Source organism: Centropristis striata, chromosome 5, assembly GCF_030273125.1.
Source record: "Centropristis striata isolate RG_2023a ecotype Rhode Island chromosome 5, C.striata_1.0, whole genome shotgun sequence".
NCBI classification, from domain to species: domain Eukaryota; kingdom Metazoa; phylum Chordata; class Actinopteri; order Perciformes; family Serranidae; genus Centropristis; species Centropristis striata.
In genome coordinates this window covers 13045131-13072615 of record NC_081521.1, presented here as the reverse complement: position 1 = coordinate 13072615, position 27485 = coordinate 13045131, and the positions used below count along the sequence as shown (strand labels likewise).

The 27485-nt window shown below is 37.9% G+C and overlaps 2 protein-coding genes across 4 annotated transcripts in view; both read left to right on the top strand.

Moving 5' to 3' along the window:
* Positions 1–775: 775 nt before the first annotated feature.
* On the top strand, positions 776–22463 carry slc35a2 (solute carrier family 35 member 2). Of its 3 annotated transcripts, none has more exons than XM_059332269.1 (6): positions 776–1187; positions 4113–4295; positions 8608–8759; positions 8887–9009; positions 10289–10872; positions 21339–22463. In XM_059332269.1, the coding sequence occupies exons 1-6, from the start codon at positions 1124–1126 to the stop codon at positions 21364–21366; spliced, it is 1134 nt and encodes a 377-aa protein (XP_059188252.1). In that variant the 5' UTR covers positions 776–1123; the 3' UTR covers positions 21367–22463. The 3 variants fall into 3 exon arrangements, with proteins under 3 accessions (XP_059188252.1, XP_059188253.1, XP_059188251.1); XM_059332270.1 differs by lacking the exon at positions 21339–22463 and adding an exon at positions 16232–17747; XM_059332268.1 differs by lacking the exon at positions 21339–22463 and adding an exon at positions 12949–17747.
* A 2710-nt stretch (positions 22464–25173) lies between these two features.
* Positions 25174–27485, top strand: part of slc6a8 (solute carrier family 6 member 8) — a 57187-nt gene continuing 54875 nt past the window's right edge. The window contains exon 1 of the mRNA XM_059332264.1: positions 25174–26819. Coding sequence (XP_059188247.1) covers positions 26471–26819 — 349 coding nt within the window. The 5' untranslated portion in view covers positions 25174–26470. The remainder of the gene's footprint in view (positions 26820–27485) is intronic.

Here is a 27485-nt window from a genome sequence, read left to right as displayed (position 1 = left end):
ACTAATACCACACTGTGCAATTACTCCACTACAAGTAAAAGTCCTGCATTCATAACTTACTCAAGTAAAAGTACAAAAGTATCAGCATCATAATGTACTTAAAGTATCAAAAGTAAAAGTACTCGTTATGCAGATTGTACCCACTCAGAACATACTATTGACAATAATATGTTCTGAGTGGCTACAATCTGTCCTAAAAAGAGAAAATTAAAACGCTGCTTACATAAATGCATCAAAATTTAATGCAATCATTTATTGTATTAAATTTTGATGCATTTATGTAAGCAGCGTTTTAATTTTCTCAAGGTAGGACTCATTGTAACTACTTAATGATTAATACTGTTATGAGGTTTCATTTAAAACATGTCTAATCACTTTAAATGTATCATATTTTTCATGTTAAGTCTTGACCTGAAAAGTAACTAGAGCTGTCAGCTAAATGTAGTAGAGTAAAAAGTACAATATTTGCCTTAAAAATGTAGTTAAGTAGAAGTAAAAAGTTACATAAAATGGAAATACTCAACTTAAGTACACATACCTCAAACTGGTACTTAAGTACAGTACTTGAGTAAATGTACTCAGTTACATTCCACCACTGACTATATTATATATTATTAAATTTATTTTTATTATATTACATACTATATTATTTATATTATATTATCTTGCTTTGTTTTTGTTTTATCATGCTCAATTTATTTTATTTTATTTTATTTTATTTTATTTTACTTTATTTTATTTTATGTTATGGGTGTATGCCAGTAGTTTGTTTTTTTTATGCCTCAGAGTGGTACCTCCTGTTAGAGTGGTACCTCCTGACAGTTGGTCCTATCTCAGCTGTAGTCCTTCACTTCCTGAACACCTCAGCTCCTCCACGGAATGTTTTCGCCCCGGTGGTTCCGGTGCTTCGTCCGCGGGATCCTCTAACCTCAGCTCCGGCTTATCGTCCGTCTGACGGCCCGGCCGCCCCCCACCCCCTTACAGTAACCCCAACAAACACAGCGGAGCTCCGGCTGGATCTGACACCGTGAGCCGGGGGAGCTATCTGGGGAGGCTAGCGGAGCGTTAGCCGAGCAGGCAGCGGGGCGAAGGCTCGGTCCGGGCGGCGGGCAGAGGGAGCAGCATGGCCGGAGGGAACCACAGCCAGGCGGGGGAGGAGAAGCCAGGGATCCGGAGTCAGAGCGAAGGTGAGCGGATCCATCCGGGGATGGAGAACCGGGGCAGGGGTTAACTTACACGGCCCGCACGGCTCTGAAACTGGTGTCACTCTGTAGCTGCACAATAATGTGACTTGTGTACAAACAAACACCATTTATTTTAATTTAGATAAATGTAAAATAATAAAGTTTCTCTCCCTGATTGTATGGGTTACGGTTCAACCGTGAAGGCTAGTTAGCTAACCAGCAGCTAACTAACCAAACTGAGCCGATATGAGGGCTAAAATGCATGAAAGTAAACCAGAAAAGTTAACTAGCATGCTAACTAACTAATGTCAACATTAATAAATATAATTCCAGACAAACAATTATAGTGTCTCCATATAAATTTAAACTAATTATTAGGATACTAGCTGGGCTGGAGGCTAGGCTAACTTCACAGTTGTTTACCCGATTAAAACTAGTTTGTGAGCAGCTAACTGACCCGTCAGTGTTATTTAATGTGGCTACTGCAGCTGTGAAGCTAATGCTAACACATCAACGAGCATATCTAATAAAGGTGATAATAATCAGAGGTGTGTTAGTGGCTGTCAGCTGGTGACGTGGAGTAATGGTTTAGAATACACACACACACACACACACACACACACACTTTGAAATGAAAGAATAAAGGGTGTCATAGATATGTGTTGGCTGGGTCACACCTGTGCTGCCTCAGGTAATGCCGGATCTTATTCAGGTTGTGTAAATATTTCTTCAGGTTTGTCTGCATTCATTCACACAGACTTCATACAGTCAAAGGGGGACTAATTATAACCCTATTGGCAGTAAATGATCTACTCCAACACTGAAACTACTCCACAAATACACACCCTGCATTCAAAACCTCACTGAAGTAAAATATATGACCAGTAAAATGTAGTTAAAGTATTCAAATGAAAGTATGTATATTACAGTAAACGTTCCTGTTTCTTTAATGTGATTGTTGCATTTTACTGTTGTAAACATTTAAGGTTGTGCTCACAACAGTCAAATTCAAACAATAACGTTTAAATAAGTTTCACCTTTAAACAGTTTGGCCGTCTTTAGGGGGAGATAACAGGTTAACAGTAGATGTCACATAGAAGCGGTGGACATCATCTGAAAGCTGGAACCTGAAGATTAATTTGAGATGCAACTCAGTACAGTCAGTCAAGTTGTTCTTGTTATAAATATACAATAAAATGCTTTATAACACATTGATATGAGAATATGAAGTCCATTATCATTCTCAATTATGTCTCATAAGTTGTTGCAGCATTTTTTTTTAATTGATACATTTTGTTACACAGGTTTGGTGTAAAATTTTAATGTTTAAGATTTGATAAAAAAAAATGTTCAAAAATCCCTCCAGAATCTCACATTAAGACACCAATAACTTCAGCAACACCAGATAAAAATCTGCTGTGATTTGTTTTAAAAAGACATTTTGTAGATTTCTGTATTTTGGGCGATTGTATGGCAGCACCTGTGTTGTGTCGCCTGCTGAAAAACGGCCTTATTATCAATCTAGTGTCTCAGCCATCCATCCTCTGGAAGCTCTAGCTCTCTAGTTTGTGGTTGTAATTTTTCATAAAGGTGTGATTATCCTAGAGGTCACAGCAGCTCATTTTATACACTGAGCTCACGTTTCACTGACCTGTAATATCACATGAGTAAAATTGGGCTCATTGAAACCAATGTCAGTGTCTCAGCTTTCCAGTCAGACTTGATTTATGCAGCTCACAGACTGTTTAGGAGCCCATTATGCGGAAATGTTGACATACAACAGACCAGTTTGGAGTCAACATCACAGTTACATCACTGGACGTTGCGTGCACAGACTGGTGGCAAAAAACTGGAAAACAGATGATTTCAGCGTTCCAGTTCGCTCATTTACTGGCTTGCAACCATAAACGTTGTCGTCCAGCTTCAAAGGGAGTCTTTGACAAAGTCATCCATAAGAATGAAGGACAGTTGTTGTTTTTTTTCCTTTTCTGACATCGAAACGGCACAGCAAGACATCTTTAGCCCTCAATCAACAGATATTTCAGCCTCTGTAGCAGATAGAAATGAAATTCTAAAAGTATTTGAGAGCTTATACCTGTGGCTTTCAAGAGAAGTTGAGTTTATTTGTCCAAACCTTCAATAAAGTTTTTTAAAAAATCAACAAACTCAGCAAATGTTACATTTGACTGAATAAAAATCCTATGCATAATACTAATACATGCCCATTAGCAAGATGCAAACATGATATGACCACTGGAAGAAATAGACATAGTTCTCATTAGCCTACTGTAATTAAAAAAATTATAGTAATAATCATAATCATAATAAATAATAGTAATACATTTTATCTATATTGCACTTTTCAGGGTACTCAACGACGCATAAAGCAATATAAGACATAAACAGTCATGATTTCTTATATCATCATCACAATCAATTAGTATTATTATTGTTATTATTTCCAGATGGCCACAAATCTGTCTGTTCTTCGGTGGAAATATGTCGTCATAAAACATATTCCTCATCCATAAATGCCGGTCGATTGGTTCAAAGTCCGGATCAGCAATAAAATCATCGGTGCTGTTTTCATCAAGATCTCTTCTGTCCCTTACTTCTAATCTCCCTCCGCTATAGTCGTCTTCCGCCATGATTTCAAAGTTCTGGAAAAGTCCCATGTTGCATTGCGACACTCCCACATGTATTCTGATGCATTTCATTAGCCAAGAGACCAAAAATAGGTGGAAAAAACTACAAATACTACAAAACGACGTATCCGCTTTCCTGGCCTTAATGGTAGAATAACGCAACAGCGCTCGCGGTTTTAATGATAGAAATGCGGTAATGCTTTTCCGCCTTAAATGGGTTAAACTAGCAATGGATTTCGAAGAGACTTTAATAAACATTGTCTGTTTCTCTGTTTCTCTGCAGCGAACAAAAGGTTGAAGTACATCAGTCTGGCAGTGCTGGTGGTCCAGAATGCGTCGCTCATCCTCAGCATCCGATACGTCCGCACGTTGCCGGGCGACCGCTTCTTCACGACTTCGGCCGTGGTCATGGCGGAGATCCTGAAGGTCCTGACGTGTCTGCTCATCATCCTACTGCAGAAGAGATGTAAGTGGCTCCAACATAGGCCTCATTAAACAAGGAAGAGTGTCTTAATATCCTGGTTGTCACATTTAGCAAGTTTACATGTTAACATGAGGAATACGCTGCACTTCCAAGTTAAAGATGTTCAACAGTAAATCCTTTATCTGTGACTGAAGATGGGTTGAGTCTTCATCACGTGAAACCAGCAGTGATGGCGGACCATTATTGGCCAGATTCTGTTGTTATTTTTTTTAAATGTTTATTTAAATGAGGCATTAACTGTTCTTACTAGCTCTTTGGTGTCTCTGTTTGAAACAGTCTAAAAGTTTAAATAGGTGATGCAACTGCAGATTTAATTGGGCCAAATGTGTATTTCGATCCCTTGCACGATTTTCACGTCACCTGTACTCAAACTAACAAGCACTTGGAAAACCAGGACAAGGCTGTTTCTCAAAATAAAAGCCTTTCAAAGTAACTATATGTTAATAGGCAGTTAAGGATGTAAAACTCTGTCACAAAATCAACATTTCTGCTGAAATGTCCTAGTTTTTGATTTATCCTTTGATCAGCCTCTTATTTAATTGTTTAGTTTCTTAAAGGTAAAAGATTTGATTTGTCAAAAACCTAAAGAGATTCAGTTTACTGAAAACCGAGAACCCTGCTGAAAATCTGAGAAACTGGTTGGTGAAGTCTTTGCTTAAAAAAATGTGAAACGATTTATCGATTATTCAAATATTATATTAATCGACTAATCATTGCAGGTCTATACATGAAAACACACTGTCAGTGAGGTGTGTGATGATACAGCTTGTTCTATCATAAATATACATGACTGTGATTATAACTGGTGTTAAAGTGTCAAATCCAATAATCAAAAACTTGAAATAGAGATGAAGGACATGAGATGAGAGCCATACTGTGGGTCTGTGCTGAATAGTGGAAGCATCAAAGCAAAATTTATATTGTAGACGTTTGAATTCACCTTTTTTGCATGTCTATTCATTGTGTTACAAGCAGTTATTTCTGCAGAGTTACAGATAAAGATTAGACTGCACTAATCAGACAGTTAAAAGTTGTTACAAATGTGTGACGACTTAAGTCGGTTGAAATTAAAAATGAATCGCAATTCCCTTTTTCGAAAGCAGAGAGCGTAATCTACTTCTGATTTGACTTCTTCGACGACATACAGTGCATTCAATACATATTTATTAGACAAGCTTTATTAAAACTAAAATGTTATTGTTATTTATTCGTCAAATAACAAGCTGAATTCAACTTTTTATTCCCAGATGTGAGCCGGCTCACTGGGCTTCTCTGAGAAGTCAGAAATGAATCAACAGAACATTCAACCACTAAAACTAATTTTTCTGTTCAGGAATGGTAGTCAGTAAATATAATTTGACATCTTAATCAAGAAATAATAATGTGCTTTACTATATTACAGCTTATTATAAAACACCCAATTTGAAAATTCATGGATAACAATAATAACTATATTTTAGCATTAAAAATATAATTTTGGTTAAAGAGCTTCTACATAGTGGTGTATTAACCATTACAGAAACATAAAAAATGATTTTGGTAATTACTAATGCTGTTAATTTAGGACAGCTGTGGCACAAACCGGTGGTCTAATGAATTTGTTAAGTAATGTACATCACTGTAAATTATAGAGATTGAGCGCATTATAGCCCCGCCCCCACTGGAGGGGAACCAATCATCACTCTCCGTTACCTTTGTATTAAAGTGAAGGAACTTCCTCTTCAACTCTGTCTGTTAGCAAACAACATAATAATGTCTAAAGCTGCTGTGTGGTGAAATGCACTACCAACAACTTAAAGAGTCGGAACTACATTTTTTATTTTATTTTTATTTTTTTATTGATGTTTATGCCAGACAAATACAAACAAATACATGTTACCTTGTTACAGTTACATGGATAAGAAAAACATCTTATGAGCATTTATCAGTATCTGCCCAGTCTTTTTTTTTTTTTTTTTTTTAAACAAACAACCAAAAAAAAAAGAAATGCAGTCCAGCAACAATGTAAAAACAAGCCAGATCTACAACACAAAACATAGATCCACAGAACAAAACAAGACGAAACAAAACAAAACACCCCAGGAAGTCTACATACTATACCAATCCTGTACCTGAATCTAATAAAATATAGGTAGATGGTGACAGCCTTACATGTCCAGCAATTGAGCTAGGAATGGGCCCCACACCTCATTGAATAAGTCTTCCCTCCCAGCCACTCTATAGGTGACCCACTCGTAGCTGGCCATTGAACTTAAAACCTGTATCCACTCCTTAAAAGTGGACTGAGTGGGAGATTTCCAGTGGCGTAAAGTTATCCTGCACCCTGTTGTCATAGCTAAACGACACCAAGGTTTATGGTGTTTTGACATTTGAATGTTATCTGGAAGTAATCCCAACAGACTTAATGCAGGGTTTTTGACCAAGTGTGTGCTCAGCACCTTATTCACAAATAAAATTATTGCATTCCACATGTGTTTAGTTTTGTCGCACTCATATCACATATGCACCAGAGTTCCAACCTTTCCATTACACCTCCAACATAAATCACCGTTCGGAACTACATTTTTAAAATCTGACAAATCGGTGAACGTTTAAGGTTAATTAACATTAGTTTACCAACATATAGGTAACATTAGCTTGCTTCCATCCAACAGGGGACATGGTGAATGTGAGATCTCAGCTGCTGCCTGAGAATGATGATCTGCTGATCTTAAGTGATGGCGAGATGAAGCTTCATGAAGCATTGAAGCTTTGCATCCTGTTGGTTCAGTCATAGGCCGAAGCTTCATGGTGCTTCATTTGCTAAACTCCGCCATCTAGTGGACAATAAATATAAAACAGGCAGAGTGACACCATGCCTTTGCTGTGTGAAACTTTGACTTGAATTGTGCTTAAATTATAATGCCAGTAAACAAATAATATGCTATTATTAATATAGTGGCTGTTTTTCTGATAGAATCATGGCAGGGACAGAGGGGAAAGTTGAAACAAATTGTGGACAGGGTTGTGATGTGAATGTGCTTATGTTACTAGGGGCAACATTTTATTCATTTGTATTTAAAAATAACAGCTTTTCCACAGTGCTGGGCTTCAGGCGGTTTCTATTTAGGAGCACATACAAGCCTTAGTTTGTTTATTTGAAGAGATTTTATTTATTTGTACTATTCATTTAGTTATTTTGATGTGGGATTTATTTAAAAATCTAAATGTACTTTTTCTTATTCAACACAAAATATAATTTAAGTTGCAATTTTAAGAGGTTGTTTGGCACAGTTAACCTGAGAAAATAATATAATTATAATTTAATTAATAATTATTATATATATATATATATATATATTATAATTATTAATTATTATTTTATTTTTTTAGTATTTTTTTAATTTTATTTTGCAGTTACATTCTAACTCGATGATGTGGGGTTTTTTTGTCTGACAAATAATTAAAGTCACAATTTGAACCTCATAGCAGAAATCATATCATATCGTGAGTTAAGTGTGTCATTACATTCCTAATAATTTATCTTCCTTTACATATAAAAATTGACTGCCGCATGCTGCCATGCGTTCTTTATGTTGCCATGGCTGGGATGTATGACAGTATATCCACTAGAGGGCAGCACAGCTCAGAGTGAAACGTTTCTGACCACAACAAACATGGCAACAGTTGAGGACGTCATAATAAAGAACCTCTTGAGGTAAAAGCAGATGCAGAGTTGTAGGCGGTGGTGGTCTGTGAGGTCAATAAACACATCACAACATGTGGACGGAGAGTTTTTTTCACTAATATCTCCTCAAAAAGTTTTGTTTTTTAAGTTTCTTCACCTTGTCCTGTAGTCGTGTCTCGTTTTTGAATAGATTTTGACACTTTACACTTTAATTTAAATTTGTTATGTTGTTATTAGCCTAAAGCCGTGTGTTATAAATTCCCTTGTGACAAGCAAATACACCCTATTAACCTGTTAATTTGTTAAATATAATTGGTGATATTGATACTGTTGATTTCAACAGGTTAATGATTTTATTCAGGCATTTTTTAGTTCAGTCTGTTTTTGAATCGGGCAGTTTACAGGGCAGCTATGTTTACGTTCGGGGGTCCTTCGAATCAGCGTGTGTTGAACAATGTGTGTGGGTGCTGACCTGCTGCTGAGGAAGTTTCACATGAAGAAGTTAAACGTAAAAACGGTGTCCTTATTCCCTAACCGGAGTACGCTCACAACAGTTTCCCCCTATACTTCTTTAATAGTGTGATTATAATTTCATCATTATTCGTCTGTCTCTCTGTCTGTGTGCAGTCAATGTGAAGGAGGTGGCGTTGTTCTTGTTCGACTCCATTGTGATCCAGTACAAAGACACTCTGAAACTGGCCGTCCCGTCACTCATCTACACGCTGCAGAACAACCTGCAGTACATCGCCATCTCCAACCTGCCGGCCGCCACCTTCCAGGTCAGACCTCCTGTCATCATTAAACCGCTGTGTGATTGAGTGTGTGAGCAGGTGTGTCAACGTGGTTCTCCTCTCTCTCTCTCTCTCTCTCTCTCTCTCTCTCTCTATCTCTCTCTCCTCCTGCCAGGTGACGTACCAGCTGAAGATCCTGACCACAGCTCTGTTCAGTGTGATGATGCTGAGGAAGACTCTGTCCAGAGTTCAGTGGGTTTCTCTGCTGTTGCTGTTCGGTGGAGTCGCCATCGTACAGGTCAGACCCTCATTATACTGATGTCACCACATATACCACCGTTATTATCAGAGGAAATATCACAAGCCCCTTTCATAGTGCCGTTCTGCAAATATGTCCCGCTATATTGCCGGAAAGATCTATGCCAGCTTTTGGCCTTAGGGCGTTCATAGTGCAGTCCGGCGTCGCGGAACGAGGTGGGAGGAGACGACAGTGGCATGCGACAGCGCAGCAGTAGTGCTGCACGGTAGCACAGTGCTAATAGGCTACACAGTTAGCTCTGTAACAGTGCGGTGATTATGTCCTGCAGCAGGAGGTGTTCACTTAGCAACCTCCGTTTGTTTACAACAAGCACCGGACACTGTGCACAGTTAGCAATGCCGGTTTGTTTACAATCAGCAGCAGGCGCTGTGCACGGTTAGCGACGGCGGCTGTAGTTGTTGTTCATGCTGCTGAGCTGAACAGTGATTGGATGACTGTCGGACCAAGTGGGAGGTGTGTGTTAGACGTCAGATATCCCGGCTTGTCGAGATGTCCCGTTCATAGTGGTCCCTCTTCCTACAGTCCTCCCACTGGTCCTCCTCTGTGACTACCTCTGGAGGCGGAAAATTGGAGGGAACATTTGATCCCGGCATATCGTTACAGAGCCGTAAATGTCCCGGCATGAAACGGCACTATGAAAGGGGCTACAGTTTCATGATTGCTGTTCAGGGAATTTACTACACTGTGGAATTTATTTGAAAATTAGCTTAATCCATGTCAAAGGGAAAAAGAAAAAATAGAGATTCATGGCAGTAGACTTAATCACTTTTGAATATTTCTAATAAAACTAATCCACTACAATACCGTATTATCATCATCGACTTTAAGGAGCTGGACGCCCATATTTGACTGTTTTGATATTTGTTGTTTTGGTCATTTTTTCACACCTGCCTAAGACTTTCACACAGTACTGTATATTTATATATATACACACATATATGTATGTATGTGTGTGTATATATGTGTATATATATATATATATATATATATATATATATATATATATACACACACACACACACACACACACATACACACACACACGTATATATTAGTAAGGTCAATTGCAAGCTGAAATGTAGGCTGTAATTTTTTAAGTGGTTGCTTTCATTTATTCATTAATTTATTCCCTTTTTAATTCCTCCCTATTTATTCCACTTAAGTAATATTTATTATTTTGTGTATTATCCTGATAGCTGATGAATGTTATTGATCAGTGAACTGATTGATAACCGATAGATGTTATTGATGGTCTCAGGTGCAGCAGGAGGGGAACAAGGAGGCGTCGGTGTCGGACAGCTCCAACCAGAACTACTCAGCTGGCCTGGTTGCCGTGGTGATCAGCTGCCTGTCGTCAGGCTTCGCCGGCGTGTACTTTGAGAAGATCCTGAAGGGCAGCTCGGCGTCCGTCTGGGTGAGGAACGTGCAGCTGGGCATCTTCGGCACGGCGCTCGGCATGCTGGGACTCTGGTGGAACGACGGCGCCGCCATCGCAGAGCGCGGCTTCCTTTTCGGCTACACCGACATGGTGTGGTGCGTCATCTTCAACCAGGCGTTCGGCGGGCTGCTGGTGGCCGTGGTCGTTAAGTACGCCGACAACATCCTGAAGGGCTTCGCCACCTCCTTCTCCATCATCGTCTCCACCGTGCTCTCCATCTACCTGTTTGGGTTCCACGTGGACCTGCTCTTCACGGCGGGGGCGGGGCTTGTCATCGGCGCCGTCTACATGTACAGCCTCCCCAAAGCAGCCGGCTCCTCCCCGAGCTCCTCCTCGTCTTCCACGGTGTCTTCGGCGCTGCCGAGGACGGACAGAAGCGAAGAGATGGAGACGTTTCTGCCAAAGTCAGTGCTAGTGAAGTGACTCCTCCCCCTCCCTCTCCTCTCTCTGTCACCTCCTGCTGCTCACTTCCTGTCTGCTCTCAGAGGTCAGAGGTCACAAAGCACTGAGGGGCACCTCCTGCACGCTCACTCCCTCTATGGAAATCTCTCACCTCCATATCACCTCCTGCTCCTCCTCTCCACACCTCCTCCTTACATCCCACCACCTCCTTCTCACCTCTTCCAAACCCTCTGACCTCCTGCTCCTCTGCTCCAAACCTCCTCCTGCCTTCACAGCCTCCTCCTGACATCTTTACCACCTCCTCTAACTTTGTGCCAACCTCCTCCTGGTCACTTGCGGTTCTCCTCCTCTCTTCTCTCAGATTTTATGACCTTCTCCTCACCTCCTTCTGACCTCCTCCTGACCCTCGGACCTCCTTCTGACCTCCTCCTGACCCTCTGACCTCCTTCGGACCTCCTCCTGACTCTCTGACCTCTTCAGACCTCCTCCTGACCTCCTTCAGACCTCCTCCTGACCTTCAGACCTCCTCCTGACTCTCTGACCTCCTTCAGACCTCCTGCTGACCTCCTTCTGACCTCCTCCTGACTCTCTGACCTCCTTCAGACCTCCTTCTGACCTCCTCCTGACCCTCTGACCTCCTTCAGACCTCCTCCTGACCCTTGCTGACCTCCTGTTGTCATCCCAACCAGACGTGGCCTCAGAAGTTTCGAGTTGTCCGTCATTTTGACAGACAGGGTAGTAAAAAATTCTGTCATTTAAACTTTTAATGAGACACATTTAATGGCATGTAATTCATTTTTAAATAATTATTATATAAAATAAAGATCAATCTTATAGTCACAGATGATGTGGTTTTCAAGGCACAGAGAAAAAAGATCCAGAAACAGTGAGTGATGACAGCAGAGGACCAGCTGCTCCTCCACTCTACCATCCCTTCTTCTGCCACAACATTTAGCTAATGTTTGCTACCAGCTAACATTATCTGGCCGTCACAATCACAACGGCATGTGTGGTGGAATGTAACAAAGTACATTTACTCAGGTACTCTACTTAAGTACCACATGTTTGAGGTAAATATTGTACTTTTTACTCCACTACATTGGCTGACAGCTTTAGTTACTTTTCAGTTCAACATAAACATGATCAATTTAAAATTATGAATATAAATTAAAGCCCATTACAGAATATTAAGTAGTTAAAATAAAATGTAGCTTTCATTCATGCATCAATAATAATAATACCATTGTATATTCGAAATATATTAAACAATCTGCATAACAAGTACTTTTACTTTTGATACTTTAAGCACATTTTGATGCTGATACTTTTGTACTTTTACTTCAGTAAGTTTTGAGTGCTTTTACTTGTAGTGGAATAATCTCACAGTGTGGTATAAGTAGTTTCTCTTAAGTAAAGGATCTAAATACTTATCTGAATACACCACCAATATTCACAACCACCACCTGGACGGGATGATTAAAAAACAGCACATCGGCAAAAGATTTCTAATCTGTCCACATGACGGACAACCTTCAGACTTTTAGGTTAATATTCGGTTAACACGCCCCCGCTCCCAACTTCTCCCTGCTCCTGCTCCTCTCTCCCTCTCCCTCTCACTCTCTCTCTCTCCTCCTCCTCCTCCTCCTCCTCCTCCTCCTCCTCCTCCTCCTCAGCCTCCCAGAACAGCTGAAGACTCTTGACGGCAGCAGGAGAAAAAAGACCATTATTTTCCTCTTCCTTCCTCTTTTTAAAACTCTTCTCTTCTCTTTTCTGCGGTTCCGTCTCAGCCCTCCGTCACAGGCCTCCTGAACTCCTCCTCGCCTCCTTTTTCCTCCTCCTGTGATGTAAAAAGGAGCACAGAGCAGTCAGTGACCTCCTGACAGCTGAAAACATTAGTTCATGTGATGAGGAGGAGAGCCCAGACTCACCTCCCTGCTCCTCTGCTCTAACTCTGAACACGCTCCTTCCAAATCCAGGAGGAGGAGGAGGTGAGGAAGGAGGCTGCTCCTCCTCCTACAACCTCCTGCTCTCTCCTCCCTGAACACTAACCTCTCCTCTCTCCTCCCCCTCCACCTCAGTGATCACGGCGGTGCCACTCTCAAACTGCTCAAAGCACAACAGCAGGAGGAGGAGGAGGTGGAAGAAGGAGCAGGTGGAGGAGGAGCTGCAGCCCCTCAGAAACCCTGACCACCTGTCTGTCTGTCTGTCTGTTTCCTGTCTCGCCCTCTCTGCCTTAAAACTCTTTACTTTACTAACTGAATGAAAAGAGGAAAAGCCTTACGCTGATTATTGATCATTTATTGATTATTGTTGTTTCTGCTGGGCGAGAATCTGCAGTTTGACCCGACACTTTGACTGAGCAGCCGGCCAGTGTTCACTTCATCAATTATGTTTCTGAAGAATTATTAGTCTAAAGAGTCACATAAAACTGAAAAACCTCAGAGTCCAAAGTGACATGTTCAGATGTTTCATTTTGTTCGACCAATGAGCCGAATATGTTCAGTTTCTGTGAAATAAAACAGAAAATCTGACCGGAGAAAATGGATCTTTAAGAAATAACTCGAATTATAAGTTAATCTTCTGCAGCTGGACCAATCAAATTTATCAAACCCTTTGTTGCTGTTGTAAAAAGGTTTCATATTTTTTGTGCCCAAAATTCAAACAAGATCCAATTTATTCATATTTTTGAGGGAATTTATCCTCATTTGCAACTTTAGAGCTCATTTAATCTTCTACAGAATAACAACAAGTCAAACTGTTGCTGTCAAATCTGTTTGTAGATCCTGTTAATAATCCAGAACACTGAAAAAAACACACACTGGACAAAGATCAGTCTTTATGAGGCTAATTCCCAAAAAGTCAAGGCACATAAGTTAAACAGTGATTAAAGAGAAGAGTGTGTGTCTAAAAGGGACTTCAGTTTTTGAAATTGCTTTAGCATTGAGCTACAGAGCTTCAACAATATACGTCAACAAAAACTAAAACAAAAAGTGTTTTTGCTGCTGAGGCTCAGATTGTTTCTACCAGTTCTGACCACATGATGAAACAATGAAGTCTCGTTCTAAAGTCTCTGTGAGCTGATGTGGTGCAAACATGAGTGTGAGTCAAGGTTATAATAGTTTGGGATTTTTCATCAGTTTTAGTTTTAATTTCGTTGTCAATTTTTGTTTTCAAATTCAGTTAGTTTTAATTCGTTTTTAGAGTGAGTTTTCTAGTTTTCATTAGTTTTTATTTTTTGGAAAATGCTCAGTTTTTATTATTTTTACTGTTAGTTTTAGTTTTTTTTGTAATGGGGTATTTGTTGGGTGCCAGATTCAATAAGGTCACAATAAATGTTTCCTTTATTTCCTTTGTCTGATCCATCTCAGCCCAATAAGTTTATTAAGTCATAAAATCAGATAGATGAAAAAGATTTCATATCAACCAAAAAGGTTTTATGTATGAGAAAAGTTGACAAAGACAAATACAGTTTGTTAGTTATCATTTTTTTTAAAAACTCTTGTTTTTATTTTTATTTCAGTTAAAGAAAATGTTTTTTCAATTCTAGTTTTCGTTCTTTCGTTAGTTTTTGTTAACTATAATAACCTTGGTGTGAGTTGGAGACATTTGTGGAGAAACCAGACGAGATTCCAGAACGAGACTTCAGCTGAGTGAAACTAACGAACAAACGCCTCCTCCTAACTGGATGCCATGCATACAAACCAACATTATTATATCTGTTCAAATCCATGATACTCTCCTCAATATGTTGACAATTATTGATGAATGGAGCGTTTCAATCAGATCAATCAGACTGTTAAAGGACGCACTTTGAACTCTGGGAACCAAACACAGACATTTAATAGGATTAATGAGCTGATATCAAATGTTTAACCATATTAATGAATCACAACATTTTATTGAGCATGAGCTGATTCTATTTTTTGTTATTATTGATGAATAACTATTGATGAGCTGCTCAGTGGAACGTGGTCGCAGGTCAAACTTGAACTTCCTGTCGGCGTCCACGCTGACACGTTTGTGTTTGGTGCCTTTTCTTCTCATCTGTACAGAAGCCATACAATGTGTGTGTTAGCAGCTACACACACACACACACACACACACACACAGACTGAACTCGGGTCAGTCTGAGCGGACCGTGCTCATTGATTGGAGCACCTTTTTTATGAATGAATCATAATAATGTTGAGCTGCTGCGGGCGTCTTGTTGAAGAAGGCGTCCCGCGGCGGTGTCCTGAATGTTTCTCTGTTGCTCTGAGTCGCTGCTCCGTGGCGAGGTCGCCCGTTGAGCTACTTCCTGTTGTTTACGTTTCTGTTCGACTTTTGGGAGGAAAGTTTGATTGTTTTTGTCTCCGGACGGCTGCAGGAGCTGAAGAACTGCTGCGTTTCTGACCTGACACGTTAAAGTGACCGAGGCTCCACATCAATACTTAACTTCTCATAAATCGTTTGTTATTAACCCATTTAGGCCTAAAACGCCTGGGAAAAATGCCTGTAAAACCTCTGGGCGATTTTAAAATAAGCCCCTAAAACCTGAAGTTTTTCTGGAAATTCAACAGAAGTGTCAACTCTTCCTACTAAATAATAGATTTTTCAGCCTCTGTAGCAGATAGAAATGAAATTCAAAAAGTATTTGAGAGCTTATAGCTGTTATATCTGAGCTCCCTCCGCTATAGTCGTCTTCCGCCATGATTTAAAAGTTCTGGAAAAGTCCCATGATGCATTGCGACACTCCCACATGTATTCTGATGCATTTCATTGCCCAGACTGAAAATAAAGAGGTAAAGTAGGAAACACTTCCATAATAACCAGAGTAAGCTGCGTAGTCTCTAAATTGGTAGAAAATAATGTAAAAGGCAGTTTGCCGGAGTCCGATGTCACGTCTTCACATGTCAAAAATATTCAGTTCACTGTGAAATACAACAGAAAAGCAGAAACCTGAGCAGCTGGAACCAGACAGAGTTAAAGGTTTATGTTTGGGAAGATTACAAAAATAGTAGAGCCTGAACCATTACCAATATGGAGGTGATATAATTCACATTTGAGCTGGAAGGGGAAAAAAAATTGTTGTTTGTGCACTACTACGACTCTGAAAAATCACTCACTGTTGAATAACTTTATTAAAGAATATTTAAAATGATTATGCATATAATTAAAACCACAAACATAAAAAACAAATAATATAAATAAGAATAACTACTGTATGTTCAGTAACAGTCAGTTACTCACCATTTAAATAAGATAAAAATTAAATAAATAAGCATCCACTAAATCAAAAGCTGTTTTCTGCTTTAAATGTTCTGTAAATAACTCAAATGTAGTTTGAAGTTCAACAGCTAATTTCTGTTTTTACTTTCACAGGGACTGAAGTTCATGTGGAGGCACTAACTCGTTTCCTGAGTTATTTATTTTTTTATTATAAAACGTTATGAGGACTCATTTGGAAACGGATTAAAATAAAATGATCTTAAAGGGAAATTCTGGTGCTTTTTTTTTTGGTTTATTTTTTGCACGTTATCAGCTGACTGAAACTAGACTTCAACATCTCGAGATAAAAAACAAAAAGAGCTGAGACAAGAAAAGGTTTCTGTTCTTTAACTGCTGCAGATCAACACGGAGACAAAACACAAAACAAAAATGTATTTATTTTTCTCCCAAAATATAAAAATTTATAGTTTTTCTGTTTTATTATCGGAATCACAGGTGGTGTTTTTCTGAAATGACAAGAAAAAGAAATCGAAGCCGTTACATTTTTGTTATTTTCTTTTGTTGAAGAAAAGAAATGTTTCTGTCTTTTGGGGCAATTATATATTATTATATCATTTGTTTTTTTATTTAATGTGGGAATGAAACATTGATCTGTGGGTTTGTTTTCGGGTGGCGGTGAACGGTGAGGAAGAGGAAACTCTGCAGGTCGCTCTGTTCTTTTTTTTTAGTTAATCAGAAATTAATTTGGAAGCTGACAGCGGTCACAGTCCAAATTATTAATTTTCTTCGATCTGAAGTTGATTTTTGCATATCCATAACAGCCTTCAGTAATAATTGTCAGTTATCTCACACTGATTTTTTTTTTTTTTTATAAATTACGTAATTATCTCATTATTATTGTGAGAAATTCACCATATTTTTCTGATATGATTTACTCACCAGCTTTACATAAAAACATTTTCACGTCGACTCTTTTGTGCAATAAATTTGATAATCTGTCGGTGAATATATGACGTGTCAAGTTTCAACCAAATATTAAAATTGAACAGATAAAAAAAGATGCAGTGGAACTTAAGTTTCTCATCAAATTCTCTTTTTACAAATTTGTAGAGATTTTTATTTTTATTTTTACGAAAGCCAAAAATAATAATTTGAAAAAAAATCATTCCGGAATCAATATTATTATTATTTTCTTATTATTTTTAAATTAAAAAATAAATACAATAAATCTATTATTATTTTTTTTTTTTATTTTGCTGATGATTGAGCAGACTGTATCTCAGTAGAACATTTCTGGTTAAATAAAAAAAAATCCATAAGTCCACTTTCTAAGTGACAAAGAGCCTGTACAAATCCTGTAAAATTCTCTTCCAAACAAATCCTTCAGGAAGTCGATGTGATCAAATCCAGCAGGGTTTGTTTGTTTGATCCTGATTGGACGCTGCAGGTGGAGAGCCGTGCAATAGGATGGTGATAAATGTTGCAGGACTCTTGAGACGTCCTCCTCCTGTCTGACAGTTTGTGTTTGTATGAATCCTGTTTGCAGGACGAGACGGCTTCATCTCTGATCTGTTACTTTGCACTTGATTGTTGACTTGTACTTTTTGCCTCTGAACCTGTAAATACTTCTTTTGGTAAAGTTTTATATAAACAACGACATGAACTCAAACACTGCAGTTTGTCTTCATTTGTAGGAAAATTATAGTAAGATTATGAGTAATGGATGTTCCCCTGAAACGATGTTTTCACACCAAACGCAGAGTCAATTTTCACCTTGTGTTACTGCGAGACGCGTCGTGTAAATACCGTTCAAGTTCCTCTCCGTCATCCTCCGTGTGTCAAATAATCCCTCCTGCTGCTCTGTTGCTGCTGTGGAAGTCCCAGATATACGTCTCCATATCTAGAATAGAATGAATGCTTTATTTCGGTTACAAAAAAACAAAGAAAAGACAATAAAATCATGTTTTTACAAAAGAATCCATCAGACAGCAACCGAAAAAGGAACAGGCTGAAGCCCCACTAAAGGCTTATTTTTGCCTCTCCTGTACCATCTGCATGTAAACATTATATACATTACATTAACTGAATAATTCACATTGTTACAAAATACATGATAGCTTAAACTGAAAAATCAAATCAGATTTCATTGTGACCCTTGATAATTTTAGACTTTAAAGTCTTCTTGAAAACTAACATAGAATTTCACATCTTTATTTCATTTCATTTAGTCCATAATTCCATAATTTTACACCCAAATCTGACTCACATCTGTACTTGAGATTAGTTCTGACTTTGTGAGTTTCAAACATTAGCATTAACCCCCTTAAGTTATAAATCCCCTGCAATACAAACAGGAAGACTTTTCAGAACCTCTTTATTTTGAAAAGGTGTCCAGCAACAACTTTCTACGTAATCGCACCGAAAAAAATCAATTTGCGTTTGGTCGTGAACACCATAATTCATATCTTGTTTGTTTCTTTATTTTATGTGCTGAACCTTCATCAGTCTCCACAGAACGACCCAGTGATAGAAAATAAATCTGGAGAAGAATTAAGTTAAATGTTTGAGAATAAAGTTGAGACTTCAAGAGTAAAAAGTTATAATTTCTTGATTAAGTAATAAATTAGAGTAAAAGATTTTGGTCCTGCATTTGGAAACTGTGAAGCTCCCTGGTGACTATTTTCAAAAATTTTAACTTTATTTTTCAAATAAGTGTCTGATTAAGTGATTTATTTGGCTCTAATATTTTATCGTACAGCAGGAAGTGAAAATCTTATTTATTTATTTATTTTTTACACATTTTACAATATTACCTAAGAATATAATCAGATCTGCAGTACACAGTTTTTTAACTAAACATCTTCCCTGCTAACTCAACCCTTAACACCTATTTTTGTTTCCCCTGAACTTGTCTTCTCAGGCAGAGTTATGTTTGTTTCCCCTGAATTTGTCTTCTCAGGCAAAGCTGTGTTTGACCCCCGACAGGCTCCACCAATCACGTCAAAGCATTTCTAACCATCAAACTCAAACTAACGATGTGATTTCTGGAGCTTTTGGGACAAACAAAAAAAACACAGAGAACAACAGGAGCTCAGGGAAATGTTGGATTGTTTCTTTTATAAAATAAAGTTTCCAACAAAAAAACTTGGATCTAAATGTATAATACATATTTTTACGCAGCTTGATCTCAATCAAAACAATAACAAAGGACAAGGAGTTTGGTGATATGGAGGAGCGTCGGATCACAGGAGTCATCTCAAATGGATAAATTATTCAAATTTAGATCGATAAAAAGTAGCGGATAGTGACGGGGCCTCAAGATTAACAGTTCCAAACCTGCCTGTGAGCCCCTAGCCTGGCTAACGCCAGACTAATCACAAATGAGATTAGTCTGGAAACCAGCCATTCATTTCTCCGTAGAGGAGACGTGGTTTACGATCCTCCAGAGCCGTTTATTGGGCGCTACGAATGTCTATCAAAAGCGTCTGTTGGTAGCTCTTAGCCAATCGTATCAGTTATACCAGATGACGTATGTAGAGAGACAGAAATTGATGTTTACATAGCCAGACTTGCCCATCTCTACTTTGAGGCTAAAATGTTCAATTCTGCTTCTGCAACGTTTTTCTGAAGCATGTTCACATTCAGCCACACACATCCACTGATTTTATGGGCAATAAACAAACTGCTGCGGGTCTCTCGCCGGCTCCGCTGTCCCCCGGCTCGTAGCCAGATCACTGTTGTTACGGTAGCGGGGCTAGTAGCGTGGCTAGTAGCGGCGCTAGTTGCTAGATTAGTAGATTAGACTTTTCCCAAATCCTGTCGGAAGCAAGGTTAAAACATCCTTTTTCATGGTGAAACAGGAGTCTGCTGCAGCCATGTTGGATCCGTAAGAAAACTACAAAACTACAAGCTTCCGTCTGCCGAGTAGTACGTATCATCGTCTTGCCGTCCCTCCCCATTCTGTGATTGGATCCCTAAAACAGGGCTAAGAAACGTCCCTGGTTGCCAGACTGCCTGGAGGTTTGAAATGAAATTCGAGCGTGCAAGGCAGTATGGGTATACCCAGGCTAGTGAGCCCCCATCACTTGACTCTCTTAGAATAAAGTTTAAAACCAAATTATAGAGAAAAAGTCAAAAAGCTTTGCTGGAGCCGGTCAGAGTGGAAGGAAAATTTGACAGAATAAAGACCCAAATCAATTGTCCGGAGATAACTGATTTCTAAAGGGGGCATAGAACTCTGATGGGGACCAAAGAACCGAGCCCTGGTCCGCTAAAAGATGGAGGTCTTGATTCACTTCCAAATGCACCAGAGTTCGGTTCTCACTGCAGGTGTGAATGCAGTCCGAACCAAAGGAAGGAAGCCGACCAAAACACAGCACAGTCTGGGTTTAATTTGGGCAGAACCTGGAACGGTAGTATTAGACTTGAATAGTCGTGTTTCCATTAGTCGAATACCCGGAATGAGGCGGGTCTCCCTCGCCGAAACGCCCCTAATCTGACCAGCCATTTCTTGATGGCTGGTCAGATTAGGGGCCTGAAAAAGCCTGGTTGCTGATTGGATAGAACGCTAAGCAGGATGTGACGTAGTACTCGACGCCGCAACAACACGCGCCAAATAAAATAAATATGAATAATAATAAATAATAAGATATAGTGATAGAAAGGTGATTGGTGTTTTTATTGTATCATGCATAAATACCAGGAAAAAAACATGAATTACACAGAATATTAAACAAATAAATCATCCTGACGTTTTTTCCCCCAAGATTTAGAAACATAATTAGCCAATTAAAAGCATCAAAATTGAACAACTGTTGATGTTGGAGGGATTTCAAACAGATATTTCATTTAATGTGTTTAAATAATAATAATAATCATAATGACAATGCAGAATAACATGTGAGAGAATAACAGAGGAAGGATCTAACATCGGGTTCAGTCTATTTAAATTTGGTTTTAAAATATTAATGACAGTTCTATATTATTATGGAAGCATTTCTGGTTTGTTTGGCTTCATACATGATAGTTAAAACACGTAAATTCTTACTTATTATTTAATTTTATTGGATGAATTTCATGTTCATGAATGAAAAGTGTTTCAGAATATTTTAAAAAACAGTTTTATATTTAAGCCATGATTTTAATTTTAACTGTATTAAATGTTTATGTTTATTGTTTATGGTGAATAAAATGAAACTTTTATTAAAGTTGTTTTTCTTCTTCTTCTTCTTCTTCTTCTTCTTCTGTGTTTGTCCTCCAGGTGTGCAGGTAAACAGAAAGGATCGTGAGCGACCAGCTGGGCCTTCATCTGCTGACGCTACTGCAGTATTATGATTATTATTATTATTACAATACTGCAGTTTTATTATGGTGCTAAAGTATTATTGTGGTACTGCAGTATTACTGTACTGTGTTAACGTTTAGGTACTTAAACTGTTAACTTAACACTCCACACAGCATTTAACATTAATAACTTGACACCACAAAAGTATTAAATACAGATATTTTACCAACGTTTTTTTTTTGTTTGTTTTTTTACAAAAGTTTAATGTTTTTTAAATATAGGAGAAAAGAAAATGATCTTTAGATGATTATCCCAGTAAATAAACTCAAATAATATTTATCTTTTGTTAATTTTAAAATATCAGTAAACTTCATTTTTCTCTTTATCAATCAAATTTTAGACTTTGTATATTTATTTTTTACTATTTTATTTGTATTTTTTAACAGAGAATTTGACCATATCAAAAAATCATATTATTTCAAAATAAATAAAACATAATTCATATTTTATTAATGATGATAATAATAATAATAATAATAATAGCTCAAGCTGTTTACATTTCATAATAATAAATCAAGATCACAAGGTTAATGCTTATACAGTATTTAATCATAATTTAAAGTAAAACTGTACTGTAGTGGAAATACTGCGACTGTATATGAAAATCTGAGTCACAGTTTCTAATTCAGTTTGAGTGTTTGTTTTTTTTTATTTCTATTTCTTTATTTTATTGTATTTGTTTTACTTGGTCTATATTTCACATTTAGAGGCCATATTTATTATTCCAAAGTGAATGAGAAACAATAATATTTTATGTTCAAAGTGTGAAAGTGTAAAACACCAAAGTGCCTCAGAGTGAAATTATTCCTCAACTGAGAAAAGCTGTGACCTCAGCTTTTATTGTGAAGGTTTACAGTTTTCATATGAAAATATATATTTTTTTTCTTTGACTGTAAAACTCTAAAATGTGTGATTTCACCTCAGTGCCTTAAAGCTACTGTTTGTAAACTGAACTTTTTATTTTTAAACTGACATTAAATTTTTTTCTGATAAGAAACATTGAAGTGTTTGTCTTAATAATATAATAATATGTGATAAAAACAAAAATTTTGTCTTTCCCAGAAGTGTCAGAAGTTTAATGAAATCAGATAATTTTAGTTTTTTGGGGTGGATTTTTACTTTAAACTTCAAAAACGAAATTTAAATTATTTCAGTTTGTGATTATTAATTTGAGAGACAATATTTTTATTGAAAATTGTATAGGTGATATGCTAGGTGTTTAAAGGTCATGTCCTTCCATCTCTAGCATACCAAAATATTTTTGGAGTAAGTGTAATAATATCATAAACTACTACTAATTATTTTTTATCTTTATATCATAATAATGATGCAGGTTTGTGTGAGGAGGAAGAAAGAGAAGTGGGTGAATTAATAAATAAATAAATAAATAAATACATGAATTGATTTGTAAAGAACCATTCAAATCATTTACAAAATGCTTCACAACAACAAAACAGAATACAATAACAAATAAAGCATAGTAAAAAAGAATATAAAAATAAAAAACATTTTAAATAATAAAATAAAGAATAATACAACAATATAACTGATTATTAGTCTACAGAAAGGCATTAATGATGTAAAGGTGCTTTTTAAAAAGTGCATAATAATAATAATAATGTTGCTAAATAATTTTTTTAATTACATAAAAAAGAAATAATAAGGAAAATGGTGAAAATGAAAGCACATCGTATATTAACACAAATAACAATAGAAACTGCTGTGATAGATAAATAAATGAAGCTGGTCGTAATGTGTTGTTGGAGCCACCAGGGGGAGACGCTTACTGTTTTCATCCTGAAGAACTCAAAGAAGAAAAACAGATGAAACACGAGATTAAAAACACACAACAGCTGAACAATACAACAGAGTTTAACAAACTGTCAGTGTAAAAGATGATGTCATCAGACTGAACTGCAAGAAAAACACCTGAAGAAGAAAAACAAGGAGCTAAAAGTCTTCATCCCTTCAAATCCCTTTAGTAGTTGCAGTAAGTCTCCTTTTCATTTCCAGATATTAGTCACCACCCACCTGTATTTCTTTGCCCTTCACACTGTATGACATATTAGCCAGATCCATAACTAATGACTTCCAGTTACTTTCAGATATCATTTTCTGCCCTGCAAACATTTTTTGTAGGGCCGCTATTAGTTGGGACCCACCCACCTTCCTTAATTGTTATTATTATTGTTATTATTATTATTGCATTTAATTTTAAGTCTCAAAACAAAACAGTGAAATGATTTCAGAGAATCTGAGAGAAATAAAGTTTATTTAAACATTTTTATATTCATTGCATTAAATGTTGCAGCTTTTTATTCTGAAACTTTATTAAATGTGTCAGATTTGTCCAGATTCTGTAGTTTTATTTTCAATTTTCACACTGTAAATAAATGACCTTAAAATTCACAGTAAATAACTTGCAGCCATGGACGAAGTATTCAGATTATTTACTGCAGTAAAAGTACTAATACTACTCTGTGAAATTACTCCACTACGAGTAAAAGTCCTGCATTCACAACTTACTGAAGTAAAAGTACAAAAAATGTACTTAAAGTATCAAAGGTAAAATTACTTGTTATGCAGATTGTTTTTTATATTCTAAATATATTATTAGATTAATATTATTGAAGCATTAATGGTAGCAGCACTTTACTGTTGTCAATATCGGGCTCATTTTAACTACTTAATATACTGTTATGAGCTTTAATGTGTAATAATAATTTTAAATGCATCATGTTTTAATGTTGAATCTCGACCTGAAAAGTAACTAAAGCTGTCAAAATAAATGTAGTGGAGTAAAAAGTACAATATTTGCCTCTAAGAATAATGAAGTAGAAGTATAATTTTACATAAAAGTGGATATACTGAAGTAAAGTACAAGTACCTCAAGTTGTACTAAAGTAAATTAAGTTACATTCCATCACTGCTGACTGGTAACTTACTGTATAATAAATCACATTATTTTGTTTTTATTTGCAATAACAATATAGAACATCACTTTTTCTGGATGCTGCCTTAATAATAATAATAATAATAATAATAACTTTATTTTTCTATTGCACCTTTCCGCTGTAAAAAAAAAAAAAAAAGAGAGAGAGAAAAAGATAAAAAGTGCAAATCCCATGAAAAAAAACAAAACTTTTATTTCAAATATTAACCATAAAATGGAAATCTGTAAATTAATATAATGGGACATTATAGATTTTTTAAAGTATTATTTAATTGCTTGATCTTTAATATTAAATTTCAGTGAATGCAGCAAAAGTTTACGCTCACAGTCATAATAAAGTGTTTTTTTTCACAGCGTAGAGAAACCCAGTTCCACAGATCTGCCGAATCAACAGAATCTATTTGATCTGTTAGTCGTCTTCTGTCCTGTTTTTTTTTTTTTTGTGAAACTTCAGATCTCAACATAATGATGTTTTGCAGAAGTGTTTGTGGAGAAACTCTCTCTTTACAGATCTTAAGTCGCTGAAGATTTCTTCATTCAAGGAGTCGCACACGTCTATATTTTACTGTATTTTATTGTGTTATTTTATCGTCTATTTTCTGTTATGATTTAGCATTTTTATTTTTTATTATAAACATTTTGAGTTACATCTATAGAATGCAACATTTTTTATAAATATTTTTTGTTATCATGAACATAATGGTTACAGCATCAGAACATGAACGCTGCAGGAATTGTGTGTGTGTGTGTGTGTGTGTGTGTAGGTGCACTCAGAGGGTGAATGTGTGTGTGGGGGGACCCATGTGACGTCAGATATGGAGATAAAAAGGAGGGGGGGTCGTGGGGGAGAGGGAGGGGTTTATCCTGATGATGCGTGCCGTTATGATGAGAGAGAGAGGGGGCGGGGCCGTGTGCGTGACGTCACTGTGAGCAGCCGCTTCTCCTTTTAAAGCCGCCGGTCGGACCGACAGACAGACAGACAGACAGGCTGCAGGACTTTAAATACCTCTGAGCGGCTCTAACGGGACATTTGACAGCTGAGACGCGTTCAGGCTCCTCCGGACATCTCTCTCTCTCTCTTCTCTCTGTTCTCCTCCTCTGATGGAGCCGCAGCCGCTGCTCCGCTGCCCGCACCGCCCGCCCGCCGCCCACCGCCGGGACTGAAGCTGAGGCTGCCCGGTGTCTCTCCCCCGGTGTCCTCTCCGTCCTCTCCGTCCTCTCTGTCTCTCAGCGGGCCGTCGTCTCCTCCGTGACTCTCTGTTCCCATGCGATTCTTCAGACTCACATTCAAGTGTTTCGTGGATTGTTTTTGAAGGTCGCTATCCGAGTATTGGTTTCATTCTCTTTATTTTTTATTTTAACAATTTATTTTTTATTTTATTTTTTAAATATTTTTACAATCTTATTTTGCATCGCAGGAAAGAAATGTCTCCAGATTATTACTAGACATTCTGAATTTGTAAATTAAATTGGATTGATAAATAAAACTGCAGATTTTTAAAGAAAAATCAGAGTTATTATTAAACTGAAGGAGAAGAAGAAACAGAGCGAGAGCAGGACCTGCTGTAGACTGACTCATCTGTTCAAAGACAGAAGAGATTGAACTGACCAGTGAAACCAGTGCTGACTGACTGTGTGTTACTGGGCTTTGACTGGTGTCTGATAGTGAGAGAGTAACTGATTTTTGGACTGATAAAAGAACAGAAATCTGCTTTAAACTTGAAAGAACTGCAAAATATAAGAGAGAAGAGACTGAACCCACCAGTGAAACCAGTGCTGACTGACTGTGTGTTACTGGGCTGCAACTGGTTTGTGAAAGTGGGAAAGAAACTGATTTTAAAGGTGCAAAAAACTGCAAAATTAAAGGGAACGTTGGGACTGAAATTGTTCAAATTGTGCAACCAGAAAAAAGGATTACAGGAAAGCCAGAGTGAGACAGATACAGGTTTGGACTCTTCGTTACTTGTTTCTGACTGGTTCCTGACTTGTTCCTGGTTCCTGGACTGGTTCTTGACTGGTTTCTGACTGGTTCTTGACTGGTTTCTGACTGGTTCCTGACTGGTTCTTGACTGGTTCCTGTCTGGTTCCTGGACTGATGGAGAAGCAGGCCCTCCCAGCATCCTCCTGCTCTTTGGTTCTCCTGGAGGAGACCAAGAAGAACCCGCTCCTCCTGTCTAACGGCAGCAGTGGTGGCGGCGGTGGCGGTTACCCTCCTGCGGCTACCAATGGCAGCCTGGTCCCGGCAACGGCAGTGGTGGCAGGGTCTGGCAGCAACGTGATGGGTGGTGCTTGTGCTGGACCGGACAGAAAGACGGTGGCGCCGGGGTACCCGGAGCGGGAGACATGGACACGTCAGATGGACTTCATCATGTCCTGCGTTGGCTTCGCCGTTGGACTGGGAAACGTGTGGAGGTTCCCGTACCTGTGCTACAAGAACGGAGGAGGTGAGTCTGTGCTGAGTGACAGGAAGTGGGTGTGGCTTTCACATGGAGGGGGCATGGTTTGAACTATTTAGCAGTAAAAAAATATTCTTGTAATTCACTTTTTTCACATGTTGATGGCATTGTGTGGCAGCAGCAGGTTCAACTGATCAGCTTTCAGTGTGTGTGTGTGCGTGTGTGTGGTCACGTTGTTGGCTGCAGAGCGACTCACCAGCATGTGTGCAGCATGCAGAGAGATACTGTTACCACTGATGTGTTTTACTATATATACAGACTGTGTGTGTGTGTGTGTGTGTGTGTGTGTGTGTTTGTGTGTGTGTGTGTGTGTGTGTGTGTGTGTAGTTCAGTGAGTTTTATTGAGTCACGGTCTGACGCCTGGATGAACACTGACAGTCACAAACTGACTTCATAGGAAGACATTAAGAATCTCCTGCACAGCGCTGCTCCGCTGAACCAAACTCCATTCATAAAAATGTAATTTTAAGAGTAGTTTTCTTGTGTTCTTGCAGACTGACCTGGCAAAGCATGAATTCAGACTTTTTCCACATCAGCATCATGTTGTAGTTAGTTCAGCATCCTTTTGATCCATTTATTGACATTAAATCACACTAAATCACTTTATTTTGTCATACTGATGTATTAGTGCTGTACCAGCAGTCATCCAGACAC

What these genes read in the sequence shown, in the direction of transcription:
- slc35a2 (XM_059332268.1), top strand. Translation starts at nt 1,124, where the DNA reads ATGGCCGGAGGGAACCACAGCCAGGCGGGGGAGGAGAAGCCAGGGATC. An exon ending in GATCCGGAGTCAGAGCGAAG is followed by an intron (nt 1,188 to 4,112) that starts GTGAGCGGATCC and finishes GTTTCTCTGCAG; the next exon opens with CGAACAAAAGGTTGAAGTAC. An exon ending in CATCCTACTGCAGAAGAGAT is followed by an intron (nt 4,296 to 8,607) that starts GTAAGTGGCTCC and finishes GTCTGTGTGCAG; the next exon opens with TCAATGTGAAGGAGGTGGCG.